At 40.2% G+C, this 24,767-nt stretch overlaps 1 protein-coding gene across 3 annotated transcripts; it reads right to left on the reverse strand.

Annotated features, from left to right (window-relative positions):
- Nucleotides 1-1,688: 1,688 nt before the first annotated feature.
- Nucleotides 1,689-22,961, reverse strand: NAPEPLD (N-acyl phosphatidylethanolamine phospholipase D). Of its 3 annotated transcripts, none has more exons than XM_057417887.1 (5): nt 22,322-22,961; nt 11,459-11,771; nt 4,656-5,302; nt 3,094-3,208; nt 1,689-1,862 (listed from the first exon to the last, which is right to left on the reverse strand). In XM_057417887.1, exons 1-5 carry the CDS (start codon nt 22,924-22,926, stop codon nt 1,737-1,739), a joined length of 1,806 nt encoding a protein of 601 aa, XP_057273870.1. In that variant the 5' UTR covers nt 22,927-22,961; the 3' UTR covers nt 1,689-1,736. The 3 variants fall into 3 exon arrangements, with proteins under 3 accessions (XP_057273870.1, XP_057273871.1, XP_057273872.1); XM_057417888.1 differs by lacking the exon at nt 22,322-22,961 and adding an exon at nt 15,505-15,532; XM_057417889.1 differs by lacking the exon at nt 22,322-22,961 and adding an exon at nt 11,861-12,452.
- Nucleotides 22,962-24,767: the final 1,806 nt, after the last annotated feature.

Genomic DNA, 24,767 nt, shown 5'->3' on the forward strand with positions numbered 1-24,767 from the left:
CTTTCTAAAGTACAGAATTTTACAGAAGAGTCTACTGATGTTTCTGAAAACAGGAAAACAAACAAAACACATCAGTTTTAACCACGCCCTTCACAGTACTCAATGCATCCTGCACAGCTTAGTGTCTTTCGCAATATTATGAACATGAGATGCATTATGTTATCCAATTTGTTATTGAAGCTGTTGTGTAAATAAGAGGCCCAGTAGAGACTTCACCTGAAATACCCTCCCAAAATGAACACCAAATGACTGAGAGTACTTTTAAACTAGTTCTGAACAAATTCTGGTGAATACATCTAGGCCATATTAGAATAACCTTTTCAAATAAAGAAATCCTGACATTTGTCAAATATGAATCTCACCAGAGGAATATAAGCTACGTTTTCTTACATGTAAGTGTAGCCCTCTGTTCCTGAACCCTCTCTCAGCATGAACTTGGACTAATGGATTTTTACCTCCTTGTGCTGTTTTTTGTTGGTATTAAGATGTTTAAGACTTGTAGCACTTCCCAACAGTTAAAAGATTCCTTCAGTTTGCTCATAGCATGAAATCTCATTAATTGGTTTGAACTGGTTGCTGGAAGTTCATGTTTTTAAATAGCAGGGAAATAATGTGTCTTTTTATTTAGATTTATGGATTCTGAACATAAAATATAATGCACTGCAAGAACAACAACAAAAAAATACATATCCCCCACAGACCTAAACAAATCATTGACAGAAAAATCATTTGCCATTGAATCATGAAGGAGAATAACAACCCTTTTTATTGGCAATAATAGGCTTTAATTCTGTAAATTAGCATGGCAATTTGATTCAGATACATTTAGCCAAGTTTTACAATAGTGAGCAATGTTGTCATCTCTCATTCAACTTAAAAATTACAGGGAAGCTGTAAGAAAAAAAATACCACAGCCCTTGCTAAATATATTTCACTTAAAAGTACTTAGTAATAGGCTGAGTCAATGTAAAGACAAGTGCCATTAAGGGATTCTTCCATTTCATGTACTGCATTTAGACATGTTCTGGCCTAACTTAAAAACATTGACAAAACAAAGAATACTCTGGCCAGCAGTTAAGTGTTACACGAGTGACGCAATATTAAACTATGTCTATCTCTGAAAGGCACGTTTCTTTATATCACTGTAAAATGCAGCTTTTGTGGTTCGTCAGTATATGAAAATGTAGAAGCAGTCAGTAAAATAATTCTTTTACTGTGCTTGTGCTTAACAACACAGCTGTATTGGAAGACTCCACCCCACAAAACATACAGTGAAGCTATCAAGGTACAGGGCATAAACTGAAGATTAATGACCAACAAGTGGGAGATGACATTCTAACAAAAACTAGTTCAAGTCAGCCATTAACTCTAAGAGTATGTCCTGCACTGAGGTTATTATTGCTGCTGCAGGTAAGATGAAGAGTTCAAAAAAGCCCCCAAAACCCCAGTAATTTATCAGTGGTGTACATAAGAGTTGAAACTGCAAGTTATTCCCAGACAATACCTTACATATTAACCAGTTCTTCCATCACCTCAAAATTTATAAACAATATAACTAGTGAAATTTAGCATGAAATTGGTATGCAAGTTTTAGTTCTGTAACCGACAAACCCAGCATCTACAAATCCAATTCACCCCCCCCCAAAATCTACTTTGCAAGTACATCCTAGTAATATTTGTAACATTAATTGCTAGCTCAAATCAAAGAGGGCTTACAGGGATCTGCTACTCTTTTGTTATTCAAACCCATCATTTGTACTCAAGTCCCGTGATTCTCCATGGTTTAAGACAAAGAAGTCATCTTTTTTCAAGCCGTATCTTTCAAGAGCTTCATTCAGTTTAACTGGAGGATCCAGGTAATACTGAAAAATGAGAATAACATGAGAAAAAACATTCCATTGCAGCATTTGCGGGGTAGGGGGGGGGGCAGGGCGGGGGAAATATCACTGCTCTGCACAAGAAATGGATTACATTTTAAACATCTAAGAAGGGGGAGAAGGATATTTGTCAAATTAAAATGTTTGGGTTCATTTTCAGTTTTTAAACTATAAGAATACTTATTTACAGTTGCAGAGTAACTAGCAAGGGACAACCTGACATCCAAAATTCAGTTTTCAGCATATTGACCTAGATCCCCGAGAAGCCGATACAGCAGAGAAGGAAGAGGTCGCAAGTCAGCAGATGGCGCTTTCTCTCGTTTAGTAAAACGAAGTTGTCAACTTTACTGTTTCAAAACTAGTGCCAGTCCTGTGAGGTGCCCTGAGGTTACTTCATTGTGTTTGTTACCTTTCAGAAAAGGCAGTATCAGGGAGAAATCATCCAGGGTTTGGTGCTTCTAAATACATAATAGTGTTTGTACTGCGGGCACAAGTGACACAGCTCATTGGCAGCACTGTGGATTGAAAATGGTGCATCCAAGTCAAAGAATGCATGACACACCAGATGAATAGAAGTAACAGCATCAGGCCTGAACTGTAAGATGAAGTGTTGCAACTGCTGCACAGAGAAAGTTGGAAACCAGCTACCAGATAAGGTGTGTCAAAGTAAATGTAAGTACTTCTTTCTCACTGCATTTTTTGTCACTGTGAAGGTACCTGGGTAACCTCCTTATTACAACTGGGGACTGGGAATGGAAGGGGTGGTGTATAAAAATGTTTCAAAAAAATCAGCAACTCAGAATTTTCAGGTTTTTCATGTTATTGCTGGTATTTAACTATGAATCTATTATCAAAAATACTATGCAATTTATTTACTAAATACTGTTCTGATATACAGGCATGCAATTCTTACTGCCTCCATATTGCACACACATACCCACCCTGCATGTTGCTCAGCTGTCAGATATCAGAAACCCACCACATTTGTTTCAGTAACTCTGTACTTCAAATTAATCTTAACCATAGACATATTTTATGTAATTGGTTATGCAAAGCTAAGCATTGTTTTGAACAACCGTACAAACAGTAATAACTTTTCACTCATGCCAAGATTAAGTATACATTTACAGGTATGTAGTTTAAACTGCATGAGCAAAGCTTTATCAGTGACTATGTGCTCAGGAAATCTGAACTCATTTATAGTGTTGAAATTTACCTCATTTGCTAAAGCAAAGGTCCCCCAATGAACTGCTACAGACTTCTTTGCTTGAACATCAATGTGGATTCTTACTGCTTCTTCAGGATCCACATGCTGGTATTTCATAAACCACCTATCAAAACACAAAGTAAACGGTTTTGTGTCACCTAGTTCAGTGCAAGATTTCTTTCTGACTTTCACTGGCTATGTTACAAAGATCTAAAACCAAACAAAACCCAGAAATACCAATGCATGTATGTGTGATCAACATAGAAAACACTCAAAATCAACAAGCTGAAATATACCAACATATCCACAAAACAGCAGTTCATGTATTTCCCTCCCTTTTTCAAACAGGTCTGTATTTTTAGTAGTCTAAGGACACAGTAAGGCTTCCCAGGGCAGGGGTGGAGTCACCATCCCTGCAATTGTTCAAAACACGCGTAGAAGAGCCATCAATCACATGGTTTAGTGGTGGGCTTGGCAGTCCTGGGGTAATGGTTGGACTAGATCTTAAAGGTCTTTTCCAACCTAGTTGATTCTATGATTTCTGGTGCCTTGAGGCATAAAGGCCATAGACTTAAATCATCCCTGAAAAAAAAATCATGCTAGCAGTGCACACCAAAACGTGTGTGCTTCAGAAGATAGCCTAAGGGAGCGGCGGAAAAGCAGAAGAGGGAACCTGATAATTCCTAAAAGATGCCATATTTTTGCCATATTGTTCAGATTCCTATCTTCCTTTCCCAGCCCATGCATGCTTTGCTTCCAGCATTGTGTGTGTTACCATCTAAAAGTTTCAATACCCCATCATAAGTAGGATCCAGATGCCTGAACAGATCTTTCACGCTCTATATAAAGGAGTCATCTTTATCTCCAGATAAGCTGCAAAACCAGCAAAGACTCAAGCAAGAGTAAAATGCAGCAAATTGCACACATTAAGTGGGCTGGATTAAGTGATAGTATCTCAGAATAAAAGCCACAAAGTAATTCCAGATTTTTACTCAATGTTTTTCATGGAAAAAAGGCAGCTGATTCAGCCGTGCTGTGCTTAAGAGGAAAAAACTCTCCAAGAATATCACATACGCACAGGCAAGTACCCTGAACATTTCAGCTCCATCTGAATGGGTGGCTACAAAGAAGATGAGGACTACCTTTTTACAAGGAGTCACATGGACAAGACAAGGGGTAATGGGCATAAGTTACTCCTGGTGAGATTCCAACTGGACAAAGGAAAACTTTTCGCCGGTGAAAACAATCAGCCATTGGAATAATCTCCTAGGGAAGTGGTGGACTCCCCAGTGTTGGATAGCATGCTGGAAGATCTAGTCTAGGTCATGCTTTGTCCAGAAAGGTTGGATCAGGTGATCCTTGAGGTCCCTTCCAAGCTGGTATTCTATGATTGATCTTCCCATTGCCTGCTTTTTTTGGCCATTCCTTTCACCTCAGCACTTTCTTTCACCTCTACATTCTATTATATATTCTAAATAAAGCATTACCACTGATGCACTTCTGGGTGCGTTTTTTCTGTCATCGGTATATAACTTCTCTTATGTATTTTGATCAAACTTTGATTTTCATACCTTGGCTCATAAGCTCCAATGGAGATGGCTGCAAGATCGAAAGGTCCAAACCTTTTGCCTATCTGTTCAAAAGCAACACAATATCCAGTATCTCCTGAAAAGAAAAACCTGTTCCATGGTCCTAAGACAGACCAGCTGCCCCAAAGAACCTTGTTATCATCTATCACAGTCCTTTTGCACCAATGTTGCGAAGGGGTGAAGACAAAAGTTACCGCATCATGACCAGGGACACAGTTCTCTTCCCACCAGTCCAGTTCTATCACATTCTCACAACCACATCTCTGCATCCAGCCCAACAGCCCTAGAGGCACAAACCAGCGCAGCTCACTGCCAAAACGCTCATTCAGACTCATTACAGTGTTGTAGTCCAAGTGATCATAGTGAGTGTGGCTGATCATGACTGCATCTATCTTGGGGAGCTGCTCTACGGTGCACGGAGGTCCTCGGAAGCGCTTGGGACCCACCAGCTGAGTGGGGGAAGCTCGCTGGCTGAAGATTGGGTCAGTAAGGAATATAAGTTCATCCATTTCCACCATAACGGAAGCATGTCCCAGCCACGTGACTCGCAGACCAGTTCCTGTCTTTCCAGCAAGTTCTGGCTTTTCAACAAAGTAAGGTTTTAACACAGGAAGCACTTTATCCAGTTCCTAGCAAAAGAGAACACAACATGCATGACAGGTTCCAGAATGTACTCGGTGGGGAACAAAAACTGCATGAAAGGCACAAATCATTACAGTCAGACTTGCACTTTGTTCAATGTTTTCAGACAATTGCAGAACTGCACCACAAACTAGATGCCTTTTTAATGACCATTTTCCCACCTACTCTCTCTTAAATTCACCTTAGGTTTTTGTGACATTTTCACTTCTCTGTCGAGAGAAGACAGAGCTTAAGAGTATCCCATCAGGCCAGGAGACCTACTAACAGAGAGTCTCCAACAGCATCATGGTGAAAGCACCACAAGGCACAACAGCTTCCTGGGAAAGGCTTTCTAATCAGTTGGCCTTCCGACCTGGAAAAGAATAAATACATATACATATATATATATGTATTTATTCTTTTATATATATATTCTTTTATATATATATACGTACACACACATTGTTACTGTAAGAAATGCTCAGATTTAGCTCCTGCACTAGATGATACATCCCCTAAGTCCTAGCACAAGTAAGTTGCAAACCCACAGATGAAAGAGAATGCCACTTTCCCATCAGCACTCCACAAAAGCTGTTCTGTTAGCCTTTATAAGACCCTCCCTCTCTCCCCATTACATACAGAAGCAGCACATGGAGGTTCACCTCACTTGGCTGATGATGGATTTTACAGTTCTCTTTTCCCATCCTGCCAGTAATCCAATGAACATTCAAAAAACAAATTCATTTTTAAGATGGACCTTAAGGCACTTAGCTGTGCTTCTCATGATGTTTTATTGAAGCCTTCAAGGTAATTAAAGATTAATTATTACTGAATAAATCACTATACTGATCTCTTTGTATGTTCAAGATGCAGTCCCCACGAACAACTTCAAATCAACCTAAATCCATACTCCAGTATAACAAAGAAACCATCCCCCACTTGCCCTCTTGTTCCACCATAAATACTTGTGCAGTCTTCGCTTAAGTCTGGCAGGTCAGAGAACCAATCCAGCTGAACATTAATCCAGAGGAGGAAAACAGACAGCTTTAAGCTCGATCGGCTTCCAAACTGCACTCTATGTGTAGCTTCAAGATGACACAAAGGGGGCCATGGCTGCATGTTACCTACGGAAACCCATCTCCAACAACCACACACCCTCTCATTTTGAACTGGAGTTATGTTTCTGCCTGCAGTTTGCTTGAGATGCTTGTGCACAAGTTTTGTTTGTAATACAAAAGAGTTTTCCTAATCAATAATAATAATGACCATCACCACCACCACCCCAAAAAAAACAATCTACAAACAAACAAAAAAAAAAAAACCACAAACCAAACCAAAGCAACCAAAGTCTTCCTGGAGTTCCTGACCACCTCCAGTGCAGCCACAGTGTGGATAAGGCTCTCCTCCCAAACAGTTCTGGTGTGAACTCCTTGTATCACTTGAGAAGATTTTACCTGTTTTGGCAGCTTCTACAGACTCCTGACACTCTTCTCTCCCTGGTAACCACAGATGTCCCAGCACCTTGGCTCCCAGTGAAGCCCTCCCTGCAATGGTTGCTGCTCTAGTTCTTTAGGTCTAGGGTAGTAGATTAACACTATCAGCAAGCTTATACACAGCTGACCTCCTGCTGCCTTAAAAGCTCAGCTGATGCTGTGATTTACAGATTCTAGGGCTTCCCTTGCTAAAACAGTCCTGACAGCTTCAGGAAAGTTATTTTCTCCACAATATTTTATTGATTTGGAGGGCATATGGTGGGAAAGAACAAAACACACACACACACCCCTCCACCCCCCTGAAACTCCACTGTACGTAATAAAACATTCATGACATTGCTTTCTCCGAGAGCTAATGGACGAGACACATCTACTGAAAAAGTTTCATTACTGTCTTCAGGAATGAGAAATAGTCTTCTATAAAACTGAATGTAAGGTTAGCACAATACAATCACTTAATTCATATAAGAAGAAACAAAGTATGAGTATTAGACTGAGACAAACTGCTGCTTCTCCAAGAAAAAAGCATCACTTTATTTCATTCTAGGTACATGGGAATGACACCAGCAGGAGAAATTTGTACAACAGAGTGTGTTATATTGTGGTACTTCAGCTTAAAATAAGTAAAAAGGTTGAAGAGCCAGAAAATTAACATAATACTCCAAAATGGAAGTTAGGACAACCCACATATTACACGTGGTTAAGTCAACAAATCAGATTCTATCAAAGAAATTAATATTCAGATATGAAATTTAATAATTAATTGTAATAATGCAATTTAGGTCAGCAAGCACATTTTAATGGAAAATGTTCTTTTTAAGGAGCTAGTTTTAGAGGTAGACTAGAAATTATTCTAAGAACTTTAAATGAATCCACTTTAGTTTTGCTGACATAGACACAAACTAGTTTGCAAAATTAGCATCATGCAATAGATCAAATAATGCTAATTGGCAGATGTGAACAATAAGTTCTTCACTGGGACTCAAACATACTGTACTAGTTTCATCTGGGATAGAGTTAATTCTCTTTCTAGTAGCTCTTACGGTGCTTTGGCTTTGTGCTTTGGCTTTGTGCTGAAAAACGTGGATAACAGACAGATGATTTAGCTATTGCTGAAGAGTGCTTACACAGCATCAAAGCCAGTATGCTGGGGGTGCACAAGGAGGTGGGAGGGGACACAGCTGGGACAACTGACCCCAACTGACCCCAGGGATATCCCACACCATGTAGCGTCATGCTCATATGCATAGAAAGCTGGGAAAGAAGATGGAAGAGGGGGTCATTCAGAGCGATGGTGTTTGTTTTCCCAAGTAACTGTTACATGCGGTGGAGCCCTGCTGTCCTGGAGATGGCTGAACACCTGCCTGCCCATGGGAAATGGTGAATGAATTTCTTCCTTTGCTTGCACACTCAGCTTTTGCTTTACCCGTTAAACTGTCTTTATCTCAACCCACAAGTTTTCTCACTTTTAGCCTTTCAATTCCACCAGTGAGCAAGTGGCTGTATGGGGGTTAGCTGCCTACTCAGGTAAAACCCTAACACATTTGCACTATTAAAGGCTTTACAGGAATGTCAGCGGCATTGACACCATTAAGTATTTTGAATAGTTGATATAAAAGTAGAACTAATCACTACAAAAGGCATTTGTAAAGGAAACACAGGAAGACTGATAACTAAAGAGTAACACAGTTCAAAGGACTGGTATCCTGATCTACTTAAATGAAATTGTGTGAACAAAAGTTGAAGGCAAACCAGGAGCACAAAGGCAGCGTAACAGGGAAAGCACAGAGTCCTTATGATGATCTACAGGTTTGTGATACACAGGCCTATGGTCCAAATCAATGATTCCTCAGAGATTTTTGATTCAATGATTCCTCAGGCATTTTGTTGAGCTATCACAGTAAATCACACAGGGAAATAGCTAAAGAAATTCCTTCTCAGTGCATGGACTACGCTTGTTTGGGTTTTTTAAAATATATTAAACATTTATAAAATCCCCACAATTACCTTTTAAAGCAATAAGGACTCACTACTCAACTTGTAAGATTTCAAACTAAAACACAACTTCTATTGGCAGTATACTGCATATGAAATTCTTAAAACTCATACAACAGAATACAAATAATGAACAAAATACATAAACTTATGGGACTTTAATCTGTTCTTTGTCAGACCAACCAAACACATTAATACTACAAGAGTTGTAACAGATCTTTGAATTATGGCATTCACATCAAACCAGCTACCAACAGAAGCAAAACATGCCTAAAACTGGCTTATCTTCATCACTAGAGTAATACCAAAATTCCTCCTGCTGTGCCCTTTCCCCCTCCCGTGTTCTCCTTTCCTTCCTAATGCAAAGCAAGAAGAAACACATGACGGGCTTTGGTAAGACTAATTAGCTGAGGATTTTTTGGTACTTAGTGCATACTGGAATACCACTGGATTTTAAAGAAATGAGAACAATCTAAAAGGCTGATCCAACAACCAGTAATTAAAGATACTCCAAACAGTACTAAAAAGAGTTATTAATAAAGTCTGCAATGAAAATACAAGAAACCTATGCATTCTGGGCAATGATACAGACTTGTTGTGAAGGCATGATTATAATACCCGTAGCTTTCAAGAGTGAAGTACATATCCTGGATAATATGCTTTTTTCCATATGCAAAGCACTTGGTACAGATAAACTGAACCTGCCCAGCACTGCAGGGTAGCACTAGGAACACTCAACGTGGAAACTGAAGTACGAGTCTGCTTGAAGGACATGCTAGCTAGCAGTGCTAAATAAGCTATGGAGTCCTTAGTCTGAAGCCCTTAGTCTGAATTTTAAACAAGCTCAGAAGCACTTTACAGGTTGATTTAGGCATGGAACAAATGTAGCTGGAACAAGCATCAAAATGGCTGAGGTCTCAGGAGTGCATTTCATTGATCCCTATCTAGGTTTTCCCATTTCTGATTTATTTCACTGTCTCCTGAATAATTGCAGACATTTAATTAAAAAATTTCATATGCAAAGCAATAAAATTAGTTCAAAATGAATCCCAGCTGGGTCAGAGAGACAGCTTTACAACTGACACAGTGTAGATTTCTTTGTTAATCATCCCTTATTGCAGGGATAATCTGTAAATTAGAGTGCTGCAGTTGTCCACTGCCATCAGAGAACTGTATATTCTGCACTCTGTAGTACCTTAGCACTGCCTTCTAGGTACTTCAGTCACTAACCAGGTTTCCCCCTGGTGCTGGCAAGATAGGAAGCCTGTTTTACACATAGGGAACAGGGCAGTGGCTCAAAGGCAATTGAAAATGACAAGGCACAAATTCTACACAAATGGGGCCAAAGTATGAGAATGCAGCACACTGCTTAGAAAGCAGTACACACTGAGGCACAATTGCTGTTACTACTAATGGTGCACATAATGTCTAGAAGCAGGACTCCATATTTAAAACAGTAAATTGGTGTAAGGCACACAAGATGGACGTATGTTTGCTGTGCTTCTCTCTGAAGGTAAATTATTATTATAATAGAACAATTATAGCTGAGATTATTTCTCTCTTAAACATGTTCCATGCCACATATCCTTAAGAAATCCCCAAACCTCTGATCATCATGTGGTAGTAGGACTGCTTTCCTGTTCGTAAAGATGATCAAATTCCTTCTTTTGCAGGTAATTCCGTAAGATAAAAATTAAAAGCGTAAGCTCTTTTCTAAATACTGACTGAGATTTATAGCTTATGCATGCCTTCCTAGATGCTTAACAGCATTAACACCACCTATTTGTTCACAAATGCTTTCCTTGGCTGTGCATCCTTCAGCACAGCTTTTCCAAAGTGCAGTCAACACATCAGAAAATACACCGAGACGTTATCCCAGCTGTCCAAGCTGTAGCCACCATAATGCTCCTTGTAGCCACAAAGATAACCCATGGTTTTCCAGTATCTACAACTCTTCATGGAAAAGAAGCTTCTCTCAGAGGTTGCTTCCGCACCTCCTTCTTTATATACAGTTATCTGACAGAAGCAATACAGCAAGAACAGATAATGGTGTTTCCCAGTAAACGGGCTCTGTACTTTTAGTATCTCAGAACAAATACCTGCTCAGGCTCGTTTTAACATAGGCATTTTTTTCTCCTGGTGTACTGAGGCAGAAAAACACAGATTTGAAACACTTTCATAAGTAAATGGCAGCAACAAGTTATTACATTTTTATTTAAAAGTATAAAAAGAGATGTTATTTATGTAGTAAATGGCAGTCAGAAAAAAAAAGGCAAAATGCGTAAAATGAGATATGCCACAGCTACTGCATGCAGTACAAATGATGTTCAGCAGTATGCTTCCCAAGGCAACATGTATTAAAAAGGAAAGAGTATAACTGTAGTTTATGACTCAGCTGGGGAACCATTTTTGCTGGTTTTGTAAATATAAACTGAACTGGATAAATCAAAGGGTGTGGAACTAACAGAAAGGAGAGAAAAAAATAGAGGCAAAAAGTATTAACCCATCTTTTGAAAAGAATGGGTGATAATAAAATCATAAAAAGAAGACTTGGAAAAGTCTCCAAAAGGTGACTAATATGTATTAGTTAGAAACTGTTCTATCTTACTGATTAATAAACATAATTAATAAATAACAGCAGTCTCAATCAAGAACAGAAAACATGCAAGTATTTACCTGCTTCGAGCATGGCACGTTGCTATTATTTTTTTCCATGAAGGACCATTTCAAAACATTTGGCAAGGTCGGTGATTTCCACGTTGGCCATGGGTTGACAAACTTCCCATCTTTGCCTCTCTTTGATTTAGTGACATCCTCTTCTAATCTGTAGTCTAGCCTGAAGCTTTTCCTGGAGGTCCTGGAAGAATCGCTGCCCCTGGAACCCTGACCCGAGCTCTGACGTCTCCTCACTGCTTCTTTAGGGTACTGGCTACATGCAGTCAGAGGCTGCTCTTCATCCATCTTCTTATCCATATCTTTTTGAGGAGAGCTAAAACAAATTTCAAACTAGTCAGTCTTTTCTTGGACTAACATCAATGTTCATCAGATTGAATATTCTCACACACATCAGAAACAAGCCTGCCCTTCTCAGTTTATGATCCACTGCAATTTTTCCTCAACAAAATGTGCTTTAAAACAGTTGCTATTACACAAAAGACTTCAAAAACATGCTGTGGCAAGTAGACACGAGATCTCTTTGTAGTTCAGGCAGAATTTTCTTCCCCGGTATGCACAGCTTCAGATACTAGCATTATTATCTGCAAGAGCGAGGGGGAAGGGTTCCCTAATTTACATTTTGGAAGAATAGTAAATTCCTCCTGAAACTTATGACATTTAGTGCCGGATGTAATATGATCCTGCAAACCTGCCCAAGAGACAACAGAACTATACAGTACCTTGGGATTTGCCTATAGAGTGACTTTGTTTTGCAGTAAGAGCAGCAGCCTCATGTAGCATTAATAACACGTTACTTCTACCAACGAGATGCACATACATACAGAGAAGTCAGAACACACAAGACATTTGGTCCTATTTCCTATTTTGTCTAAAACAAAGGAAAAGCTTGTTGTAAGAATAGTAAAAGTAACTGTTTCAAACACAATTTTGATACACATTTAAGTGAACTCCCTAGCAAAAGGCTATAGAAAACTGGAACATCTCAAATAAATCACAGCTCTATGTCTGCTCTTAATTCCATTGCAAAATATTAAAGGTGAGATAATAACTGAGAAAAGCTTATTCCTGTAAAGTCACAATTCTGGCATATTTCTTAGACAATTCTGAGTTCAGTAGTCAGCGTCTCTCACTCTAAACTGTACTTAAGTGTTGTGCAGTTCAGGAGTATGGAGAACTATTGATCTTATTATGTGCAAGGTGAAAAACCCCAACTTCCCTATTTTATTTTAAAGTTGCTGCAGCAATGCAGTTGAAACTGAATGCCTCAGTTTCCACTGAGAGTAAATACACTGTTCTGAGAGTTTTTGAATAAATATGTTGCCATTTCAAAGAGTACTCAACTTTCTGGTACTTACAAATTCTACCTGATAAAAACTATAAGATAACCAGTAAGGAACACACAGTGTGACAAACTGCTTAGGAGCAGGAATATTGTTATTAAGAAATTGTGAAGTTTGTCTTGGGGAAATCTTCTCTCCTATTTCATTAACTCAAATATTTAGACTTTAACTGTGTATCTATGAGAAGCACTGGGCTGAGGTACCAAAGCTAGGTCACTTGAACAACATTGTCATAAACATTAAGGCCCACGGTTTTCTTAGAAACTGCATAACTCACCATGCCCCTCATAAGTTCATGATTACAAAGAAAAAGCAGCATACTGGCACCACAATACGACAGCTAAGGTTTTAGACACATATAAAAAGTGTTATCAAATTGAACACAAATGCATTTACTGGTGAGGATCCAGCTTCAAATGCAGAGCCCAATGGAACAGCCACCCCGCTGTGCCATCTGAAGCAGATAAATGGTAACAAAAGGAATGAGCGCCACAAAAAGGCAGATGGAATATCCCCAAAATTGTAGTGGATATTTTAACTTTAGTTACTTTAGCTTAAGAGAATTGGGATTTCTTTGCCATTCCTCAAGAGCATTTTCAATGCCAAGTCAGCTTATTAGTTTAGCAAAGCATGCAGGCAGGGCATAAAACATCTACTCTGCTAGAAAGCATCACAAAAACAAATCACAAAAGTCTGATCACAGTGGTGCTTAATTCCAGGAAATTCTTCGGCTAACATTTCAGATGTCTGATTTTTAAATATATATAACTACTGTAATTATTGTTCCTACAAGACATTTTATATTGGAGACCAGAGTGCCTAAGGCTTTGATTTTTAAGTTTCTGTTTATCTATTCATTCATCTCTAAAATAGGTGAATTCTACTTCTGCTTAAATTTTCATATAAACCTTTGATCTTATTCTGAAAGTATAAACCTGTAGGAGAAGCAGGGATCAACTATGCTGATTAAACAAAGACAAAATGCCAAAGCATTTAAGATACTGCAGGTATCTGTCTGCCAACATATTTTCCACATGATGTACATACATTACTTTCATTAGTATTCCACAAGCAACCAAAGGGATGAAAGACCTCACAAAAAAAAACCAACCCTTTTACATACCAACCCTTTTACATGCATAAGAAAGAGACACATTTACAAACAATTAACTGACAAAGTATTCTTGATCAACTATAGATTCCTTTGAAGCATCAATCTTGCCAGTTCATTTCTGTTTCATTTAAACTGGTAAAATACATCCTAGAATATTCATGGAATACAGTAAAAGAAATCTTGGTTTTCTTACATAAAAAGTTAGATGATCATTTCTTGAAAGCCACCAATGATTACCTTAGAGTAAAACTCAACCCCTTATTAATCCAAGCAGATTCTTAGACAGGAGATTTAGCAGGTATATTTTAAACACTAGAAGATACCCAATCAGAAATGAACTTTCATCTAGCTTCCCTGAATTCTTCCCCCCTTCAAATAATAGTTTGGCACTTGAGAAATAATTAAGCACTGGATTACCAATGAGATTATGAGTGATAGAGACACTGAAACCAGACTGGAGTAGAGTTGTGTTCATCCTGGATCAACAGTGGTCATACCCTTGGTGAGTACTTGTTACTGTAAGGTTCCACAATAAAACTTGTCTTTTCCAGTCTTTCAAAGACAGAAAATACTATTCTACTTAAAAGCATTTAACTGCTTTTTTAACAAATGGAATCCATCTTTCAGGATGAGGTTACTTACCCCTGAACATGGGCAAGTGGATCGCCACCACCTGTAAGAGGGGCTCAGGCAAGATGCAATGCAAGCACCCTCTCTGTACTCAGAGATGCTTTACAGCTTCAACTGAATTCAGGAAAGAAAATGGACCAAGACATACAGACTACTAATGGAGACCATTAGTCATGCCAAATCCACAAGGCCAGAAGGTATTCTAGACTGAAGGGAAGAACACCACTGGCTGATGAACAGGATGAAGCTTAATGTGAATCAAAACAGATCTCACATAACTGGTTTTCCAGCACCAAATACAAAGATGCCCCTAGTAACCCACAAAGCAAGAGAGAAGTTGTAGATCAGGCAAGAGGTAGCATGGAAAACCCATGTCTTACATCCCACTAAACAGGCTTTTACACCTGTAAACAGGATATAGCCTGCAGGACAACAGGTTTGGGGTCAATTGTTTATTTTAGCTTTGCTTATACAATTGAAAACTTGGATATAACTCTTTTGGCTTTCAGTCTTCTGTTTATTTAGGAAAATAACTAAAAGGTTAAGCATTTTAGTACTTTCTGGAAAAGAAGGCTGGAAACAGGATGTGTTAACATTACAATAAGCACCCTGGCATAAAAAATTCTGGTTTAAAATGGTCTTTCAACACAGCAAGCTTCAAGCCAAATTATTTTCACTTTATTTGAAGACAAAATGCATCAGCATAAAATCTATTGTGCAAATCTCCACCTTTTCCACCCAGTTTCCTGTAACATCTTCTACTCCATAACTGAAATGGAGCATACAGCCACGTATAGACAGGCTACTAACCATGAAGTCTGCCAGAACAGACTTATCCTTCTCTTCTATACAGAAATGTGCTCCTTATTTAACAAATCCATAAGCTAGAAAGTTTAAGGAATAATTACTATGAAGCTATGGTTTACTGGAACCCATCAAAATCCACAAAACTTTACACTTACCTTGCAAACATTCCATAGCTTTCCAAATATCCTTCTCTATTTTTTAAGCCAGAGGTCTGGTTCATTTCTAATCACCACATCTCTGTATAGACTACTGGGCTGCACTACACATCACCTAAAAGGGACAGCACACAGTTCCTTGCAAACACACACCACTGTAGCCTTACCAAAGCCAGAACCTGAGCTTTCTGCAAGCTACATACTGCTACACAACTCCGAAGTTTCCTTTAAACATACCTATTTTTTATGACTACAAAAAGCACACTTTTGGGCTTGAAAACTAAGGGGGGAGGGACAGAGAGACCAGTTAAAAGGTATTTGCTCCAGCACACTCAACCATCAAACAACTGCCAGCAAAGTTTTGGCTGTGCTTTTATTTTTCCTTCAGATCTGAAATTGTCTGCTTTAATTAATGAACAGTTTGAGCCTGCAAAATTCTGAACACTTTTAAACTTTTATTGTGCAGTACTCCAGGCTGTTCACTGTATCACTAACAAAGCCAGAACCTGAGCTTGCTGCAAATTGGACATTGCTGTGCATCCTGGAAGTTTTCTTTCACTTTACATTATTTTTTATGACTGCAGCAGCAATTATTCCAGATGCTCCTGGTCTTCGGATTTCACACAAAGATCTCTCAAGCTTGCAACCAGTTGATCTGTACTTTTACTGTTTGAGATTCCTCATTAAAAGCTGCAAGCAAGAACAAGCACTGCAGAAAATCTCATTTAAATTATTTGGTATTTTAACAGCCAGCTTGGGATTCTGTGTGATATCCTACTGCCATACATCCACAAAGCAGAAAATTCATGTCAGTACAGCCTTCTTCCATTCTTGGATGTACCCATTTCAGAGAAAAGCTATAGGTTGCCAGCCCACTTCTCTGTTCTCATTAGGTCTGTAAGTACTCTGATTCCATAGTGATCCTGTGTACTGTTTAAGAAAACAAGTTGATAACAGAAACAGAAATAGCTCTCCCCATAAACAACCTCACAGAATTAGGATTAATCCTTCACCATTCTTGCCTAGTTTTGAGGATCCAGAGTAAAACAAAACAAAATTTTATTTAGACATAACATGAAAAAAAAAATTACAAATAAAACATGAAGCACTTTCCCAGTATCATCTGTTCTTAGGCATATTCTTACAACAGCTGCCTTACTTAAGCAGCCACCATTATGAGCCAATCCATTTCTGCCCTCATTACTCCCCCAGGCTTGCCAAAACAAACATTTGTGTCCACATAATAAATTAGTTCAAGAAACTGATCTAGCTGATAGTCATTTCTTACCTTCCCATTCCTTAGAGAAGCACTTAATTTTCACCTGCATCACTGTATAACCATGCAAGTGTTTATACCAACAAACTGCCTAGGATAGGAAAGGGTGAGAACAGGAATATACTGTTGCAAACAAAAACTACTTATGCCAGTGCTGCTATTATAAAAGTAATTCATTAAATATCCTCCATTTAGAATTCACTCAGTGTAGCTCAGTTACATACACCACCAAGTTAGATTGAGTGACTCCTCCTACCCTTAATATATTTCATTTCCAATCTATCCCCTATCTAAGATTTCATTCACATTAGAACTGATGCTGCTTAAACCCTCTGGCTGCCTCCTCCAAGAACAGTGTTTCATACTATAAGCAAATTCAATAGCTACCCACTCCCATTACCACACATTCTGACCTCTACTACCCTGGCATTCAGTAGGGAACTAAACCAACAGGAAGTTATTCATAGCCATTACAAGCGCCTATCAGCCACACAGTTAACATGCCCCCGGATACAAATGCAAACAGGCTCTATTTAGAGTCAGGTCTATTAGTACCTGCAGCCAACTATTCTCAACCCTGGGTTAAATCTGATCAGCTATGGGCATTGTATTAGCTGCATAAAGATGCCTCTTCCTGAAACAATACCTAACTATTTTCCCTTTGTTTCCAGGTGCTACAAATGCCTGTCCCTGTTGCCGATGTGACAGTAGTTGTCTGTAGGGATCATGCACATTAACAGCGGTACAGATCCAGTAGCCAGTATCTTCAGCTATACAGGCCTATTAAAATAAGTTATTTCCTTCTCTGCCCTCATCTTTTACTGCAGTCTTGAATATCCAAAAGCTGGCATGCGGCCATCACATTTAAAAGAGCAGCCTAAACTATCATTATGATTTAACACAGGAGCAGTGTAATTCTGTGCTATTGCTGAAGCACTCACCAAAGGCAAGCAGGAGCCAAATCTCCCTACAGTGGAACAGAGAGTGCTTTCCTTTGCTCTTCTAAACAAGTAATTTCATATGACTACATAGTGAAAAGGGAAGAATGTTGAAAACATAAGAGCTGAATTAAAATTCTCTTACCTGCTCTGCAGGATTCAGGCTGACAACATAGAGAAGCAAGGTTTGTGCATTAAAGCTGTGTTACGATATGCCAGACAGGAGCCGAATCACAAACCAAATGCAGACAAATTTTAGAAAAGAAGATGGCACATGCACACAGCTGGGCAAATAAACTCTGGATTCCAACAGCAATGATAATCTCCATGGATAGCCCTTCACACTTGTACAGAATTTCAATAAAGCTTTTCCAAAAGAGCGAAGATGAAACTTGTACCAACCCAACAGTATCTGCACACCAACTTTAGGGTTCTGTCAGTAGCTCTACTCCTGTAAGTATCTGTGTAAATGAGCAGTTCATTGCTGTTCTCCTGTTGTGCCTATAGTTAATAACAGAGGCAAACCTTTCCAGACTGGGACTGTGAGAAAAAATGACCAGTCTTTAAAGTTTAGCATTTATGAATCCACTTTAGCCAGTCCCATGAATTATCAGCTTACGCATCATGGGTTTAGTATTTTAAGTTATTATATCATGTTGAAGCTGATAGAACAGGTTCTTCTTAACTAAAATAAAGTTTTAAAATATTACAAGCTCACACTCAGTCCTGAGGGTAAAGGTTTCCCATCTAACATCTTAACATCAATTAGATGTGTCTGAAAAGAAATACTACTACATGTTTAATGAAACTAGGGCTCTACTTGAACATGCTACCGCAGAAATCTGATTTACTTTGTAGCACATGGCCATAAAGGCAACACAAAAACTGTTTCCATAAAAGTGCATAGAAATTATGTTAAAACCTTGATCCACAGGATCCTTGTGGCAAAGCAGAACCTGAAGCAGTTCCATTTATAATGAAGTCTGGCACTTTAATGTCTGCAACTGCACAATTGCTATCTCCACCTCACTCATGAAGCCTTTTAATTTACTGCTTCCTTTTCTCCCTATGTCAGAAAGGAACAAACTCATATGCAAACTTTTTCTAGACTCACATTGAGGATAAACCTTTAAAACACTGTAAAGCCTCAGCTGTCCTGGAAGTGCAGCAACACCCAAGCGCTAAGCTAGTTTTTAAGTCGTTACACAGTCATAGTTTTGTTCGTGTATGTATTTAAATGCTGTGTATTTGATTCCCTCTCTTCAGTTCAAAGTCCAAGCACATAGGACCCAATGTCATTTCTCTGCAATATAAAAATATTTCCCTAATTTTTTTCTAAATCTGCTTTATTTCAACATAAGCTCAGCTTTTGCTTCTCTGAACACATTCTCTCTCTCTCCATCTGCCTGCATATGTATGTACACACACCCCATACATATATGTACTTTACAGAACTACTTATTTTACTTCAAATTTATCAAAATCTACACAAATAACTTTCAAGTCAGTTAAGATAAGGAAATTAGAAGTTTTTCTTTGTTGAAAGATACGTTTTACCTGCACGTAAGTGTTCAAAGACCATCTTTCACATGAGGCAAGCCAAAAGGTCATCACCCTTTCCAAATACAAAAGTTTTGAATCTCCAGAACCTTGCAGTGGAAAGATAGAAAGCACACACCATGCAGCGCTCTTATGCTTCTTTAACTGAAACACAGCCACTAAAAAAAAAATCCAAGTGGTAGGGCATCAGACACCGCAAAACACAAATACCCACGGAAACTGTTAACACCAAAACATGTTAACATTTTTCATGGCAACCCTTCTTCCTATATTTAACCAGCATTCTACTCCACCTCCACAACTGTAGGTTATGATGTTCTTCATGTACTCTGAATGAAATGCAAAGGGCTTTGGTTATTAGTCAACAACAAAAGTGTTAATATTAAAAGCTGTTTTGGTTCTTTTCTCATGGAAGAATCAAGGCACATCTCCAGCATATGTATGAGCCATCTACTAATTTTCAAGGCTCCATTCTAAATATGTAAGTGTTTTAAAGAGACAAAGTGTTTTGTTTGAATACAGCTGAACAGACACACATAACTTGTTATTGCCACAACCTCTTTTTCAGAAACAGCTGAACCTCACTGAAACTATCCCTCAAAAAACGGCTCAAAGCATGGGGAATTTCTGCCCAAACAACTGGAACTATTTCCAAATACTATAAGCATTAAAAACTGAAATCTTATCATAAGCCTTACTCAGCAGACAGTAGCACTACCAGCTCCAACCATGGTAACAGGTCTTACACAAGAAAATACAAGATATACATCTCAATATACATTCCTTACCACTTTTCACTCACACAACATCTTACCAAACCTTGTTTTTCACACTTCAGACAACGCAGTAACGTGTTTTCATAGTGTCATTTAGTAATGCCCAGTTCTCTTTGCTGAACCTTTATATGTTTATCTGCTTGGGCGCAGTTGTATGCTATTCAAAACCCTTCTTATACAGCTGCTAAATACTAAGATACTACATGCAAACAGTAAATAACATGTAGCTACTTTCCTAGATTTCCTAAGGATATTCAAACCAAGTGCAACATCTGGTTTACTGAAAAATCCTTTTTACTCAAAGCTGCAATTAGACATAAGACGACCAAGTGATTTACCTCGATCCTGGCTCTGAGTGTATGAGAAGTAGGATTCTTATTACAGTGCTATCCAGCATACTGCAAGCTACATACTTACAGCAACTGACTAGAAGAAAATCAAAGTGAGATCAGGAAGGGATTCCTAGATGTGACAAAAGAAAACAGTAATTTCACAGCAGGTGCTACATATAAAGGCACGAATTAACATGGTAACATCTCCTTTTTTCTTGTTACAGACAAAACAATTGCCTTCCCATTTGTAGAAAAGAACTTAAAAGCTATTTCTCTACAGAGAATTAGCAGTTTTGGTTCTATCTTAAACTTATAAAGGCTGAGAAAATGGCAGATTTCTGCTGAGGCAATTCCTCAAATCTACTTATTGAAACAAGAGAATAATAATAATTGCATCCTTTTAAAGAGGCTGCAGATCTCTCCTGATCTGGGACAAGCTAATGCAAATTAATTGTTATTTATATTTGGAAGCGTTTCACTGTCGTCCCTTACTTCCTCCTTTCCCCACTGCGTCCTCTCCATCACAGCAAGTGAATCAGAGAGGACTTTCTAATCTCCAGGTGTTCAAAATTCCCATTATACTTTTATAATAGGTATTTCGATTTCAGATCATTTGGGGCATTTTTAAAGCATCTGATGCAGTAATTCTTACATTAATAACATAAAAATCTTATTTCTTCTTATCTTCCTTAAAGCCTTACCTACAAAATGAATGAAGCTTCCTACTTTACTAAATGATAAAACTGCTACTATGACTTAAAAACTACATGACTTTTCAAGAGTCTTTTGCCAGGAAACAGATTTGATTATCCTGTCACTGTCCTTAATTTTTTTATATCACTTTGGTTGGTGTAGTTTGAAAAATACAGAAAAACACCTATAGTAGTTTCCTTTAAAACTGAAAACTCGCTTCATAATCGGCATTTAGCAAAGCAAGGAGTAAGAAATCATAATCGTCACTAGAAAAGCCGTTTCTGCAGAAGTTGAAGATAAACTTGACTGCATACCGTCAACACACTCAACACATCCTCTCCCTAAAACCTTACTAGAGATAATGGCCGGTCATTGGGATTGTTTGATTTAACTAATTACATTAAATGACTGTTAATATCTTCCACTTCGCACCAAGCAAGTCAAGAACATCTGTTCGCGTCTCCCCTTCAAAGGAAAACACCGGCCAAACCGTCAATACCATGAAGCGTATTATTTCTTACAGGCGATTATATAATTATGTAACTTGTTTCTCTCTGAGCGCTGCTGCAGCATATTTTACCGTCAATTTACGGTAAACGAAAGCATCGCCGCTGGGAAGGCGGGGAGGAGAAGGTAGGACTTCTTCCAGGGCTTCCCTCGTCGGTGGGAAGGGTGCCCGGGTCCCCATCTGTTTCTGGAGCTGGCCCGGGTCTGTCACCACCCACCGCGGCACCTTACGCGGGCTGGGAGCCCCGCCACCGGCAGTGTGCGCCCACCTCAGGGGCCGAGGAGCGCGGGAAGGCACCGGGCTGCGCTGCCGCTCCGGGCCAGGGGCCAGCACTCAGCCGCCCCGGCACCTCGCCCACCGCTTAACTTTCCTGAGCGGACGCCCGCGCTCGCTCTGCCCCGCTGGCGGGACTCTCCGCCTCAGCCCCGCTTCCTGCCGCCTCCCGCAGGGCTCAGCGCGGTACCCCCGCCACACTCACCCGGCGGGATTCCCACTACCGTTCAGTCTAGCGAGCCGCCCTCGGAGCAGGTGCGCAGCGCTGCGCGGCTCCGGGTGCCCTGCGCTCGGCCGCCAGACGGGCTCTGAGCGCGCCGGGTCTCGCAGGTGCGTCTCCTCCGGGCCGGCGCGGGGCGGGAGCGCTGCTCGGCTCGGTCCCTCCCTGCCCACAGGAAGGTGTGGGGGCAGCGACCCCCCCCCCCCCCTCGAGCGCTGCCAGTCGCCGGAGAGGCGCTCACCTCCCGGGCTGCTGCCGTCCCTGAGGAGGCTCGTCCTCCTCCTCCTCCTCCTCCTCTTCTTCCATGGTGCCGCTCCACCCCCTGCGCGGCGGCTCCGGGGCTCTCCAGGAGGAGCCGTTGAACGGCTGCTGCTTCCTCCCTCGCCCACCCGACGCTGAGGGCAGCGCGGCTAGCTGCAGGCAGCAGCTCCACAGCGCCCTACCCCGCACCATGGCGCGGGGCAGTGGGTTTCCGCCTGGCGGCGCGTTACCAAGATGGCGGCGGGGGGGGGCCTCTGCTTGGGGAGACGTGGCGTTCGGACTCCCGCGGGTCAGAGCGATGGCGGGGCAGCTTGGCGCTGCTGCTGGAGGCCGGGCTACCCGCCGGCACCGGGAACAGGGAAGCATTAGGTTCTGCCTGTGGCCGGCCCCGCAGTTGGTAAACACTTGGGAATACGAGCATACTCCGAGCATGCACCTGGTGCTGCAGCGGAAAAGTTTTCTAGGCTCGGTTTCCTCAGGAACCCGAAACAGTGCCGCCATCACTGGGGATACCCGTGAAGCCACCCATGGCCATCGGCTGCCTTCCCGCAGAGCATCCCATCTCGAAGATCCCTGTACCCCCATGGTCACTCCTGTGCTTTAGGAAGTTAACGCTCCAGTCCAAGTTTCGTTGCGTGTTGGGTTACAACCACCCCCTCACCTCCTGCTTACACGTGTCAGTAGCTTCCATGCGACTCCAGCTGATGGGTTGGGAAGTGAGGGATTCTGCAGCACCCAATCCAGAAAAATAGGTTCTCAGGAATAAATGTCTGGTTTTTTTCTCAATATTTCCTTACCTCCTTAAGTATGTAATAGAAGGTAAAGCACTAAGTTATGCAGCTATGGTATGAAAAAACTTATGTCCTACATAACAGCAGTATGAAATCCAAGTCTATTTGGATCTCCAGTAACACATTTACATACATTTTATCTTGAAGCTTAGGAATGGATGTCCAGTTTATCAGTGAAGGACAAGTTCTCATGCTAGGTCTTAGGAGGCCAGAAACATGAGTGTTACCCTTATCATTAATCTGTCCTCTCAGTCTCTGTAAGGTAGAGGAAGGATGATACTACCAAGTTATCTTGTTCTGTACGAGGATGACAGATACATATTTGTTGCTTATGGTCAGGCAGATTTGCTGACCTTTGCCAGTTGGAAAATCCTATTTTATTACTTACTTCTCATTCTTCTCACCTGACATTTCCTGATCATTTCATCTCTTATCAGTATGTCTAGTGCTAAAATAGCCTTGTAGTAGCAATGACTTTTACTCATACATTATTAAACACAAGTCTATATCGGTTATTTTTACTGCTACTTTATGTAATCTGAGACCTACATAATGAATCAGAGGATAAAACTGCCCTCCATAGCTCTAATCAATGTCCATTAGCAGTTAGTAATAATTAGTGCCTATGTACAGAAATTTGAGTAAGCCAGCAGGCTGGTAGTAACTGATTGCCAAAAGCAGTGGGTTTGGGATGCTCATCCTGCACCAGCTGAGTATCTCCTGGTAGGCAGATCTCTTCCATGTGTCATTTGGAAATAGTTTGTGCCACCAGTGCTGCAAAAGCTGCAGTTCAGGAAGTTGTACTTTAGTAAATACATTTTGTCTGTGCTACAAATACAGATGTCAACATCTGGAGGCTGTAAGTAAAGACAACTGGTGTCAGTGCAGCATGCAGTTTTCAGTTTGAAAGGGAAACATCTCTTTCTCTGGTATAACAACCAGTGAAGAATTGTATGGTTGTTCAAGTTATTTCTGACACCACTAGAAGTGCATATCAGCCCTTGTTAGCTGTTCTGCCACTCCAGTGTGTACAACAGGAGGAAATTTAACTTCAGATGTGCTCTTCAACAGAACCAGGATGTTAAACTAGTTTCCTGTTCCAGTCTTCCCAAGAGCCAACTCAGTCTAGTCCTGCTGCTTTGGTAGGTTTTGATCTTTCCTTCATATTAGGCACACAAATATATTTAAACTAAGGAAAAGTCCCAGTGGGACATCTGTGCTCAAAGAGTTGTGTAAACCCAGAACAGAGATCTGACTCTTAATACACCCCAGACCTGCTAATACTCTTAGAGGAGTGACACTGGGATCCTGCAGGAGTTGGAGGCCAGAAGTTGTTATTAACAGATGGGAAGGTTCCAGCCATCTGTGCATGAGGTAAGAGTTTTCTGCTTGGCACCTAGTCTTAAGAAAAGGAGTTTTAATAATTTTATTTCCTTCAGTGGTATGCACTCCTGCATTTTTACTACTCAGAATGGCCCTATATATTGTCCACTACAGATGGAAAAAAATACTGGGGAGATTCTTTGTACTGCACAGATACTGAGAGGTAGCAAAGTGGAGTTATTTTGGGGGTCAATGCATTTTATTTTGCCATAGTTAAATTTAACAGCTGAAACAGTTTTTTTATTGAATAAG

Source organism: Pezoporus wallicus, unplaced genomic scaffold (assembly GCF_028554395.1).
Source record: "Pezoporus wallicus isolate ANWC-B61680 ecotype Strahan unplaced genomic scaffold, APGP_CSIRO_Pwel_v1 contig_5542, whole genome shotgun sequence".
Classification (NCBI taxonomy): domain Eukaryota; kingdom Metazoa; phylum Chordata; class Aves; order Psittaciformes; family Psittacidae; genus Pezoporus; species Pezoporus wallicus.

Bases quoted from the DNA above. Each gene is read 5' to 3' on its own strand.
- NAPEPLD (XM_057417887.1), bottom strand. From the start codon at position 22,926: ATGGGGGTACAGGGATCTTCGAGATGGGATGCTCTGCGGGAAGGCAGC. The intron at 5,303-11,458 runs GTAAATACTTGC...CTCTTTTGCTAG, and splicing joins ACGTGCCATGCTCGAAGCAG to GAACTGGATAAAGTGCTTCC. The intron at 3,209-4,655 runs GTATGAAAATCA...GTGTTTTGATAG, and splicing joins ATTGGAGCTTATGAGCCAAG to GTGGTTTATGAAATACCAGC.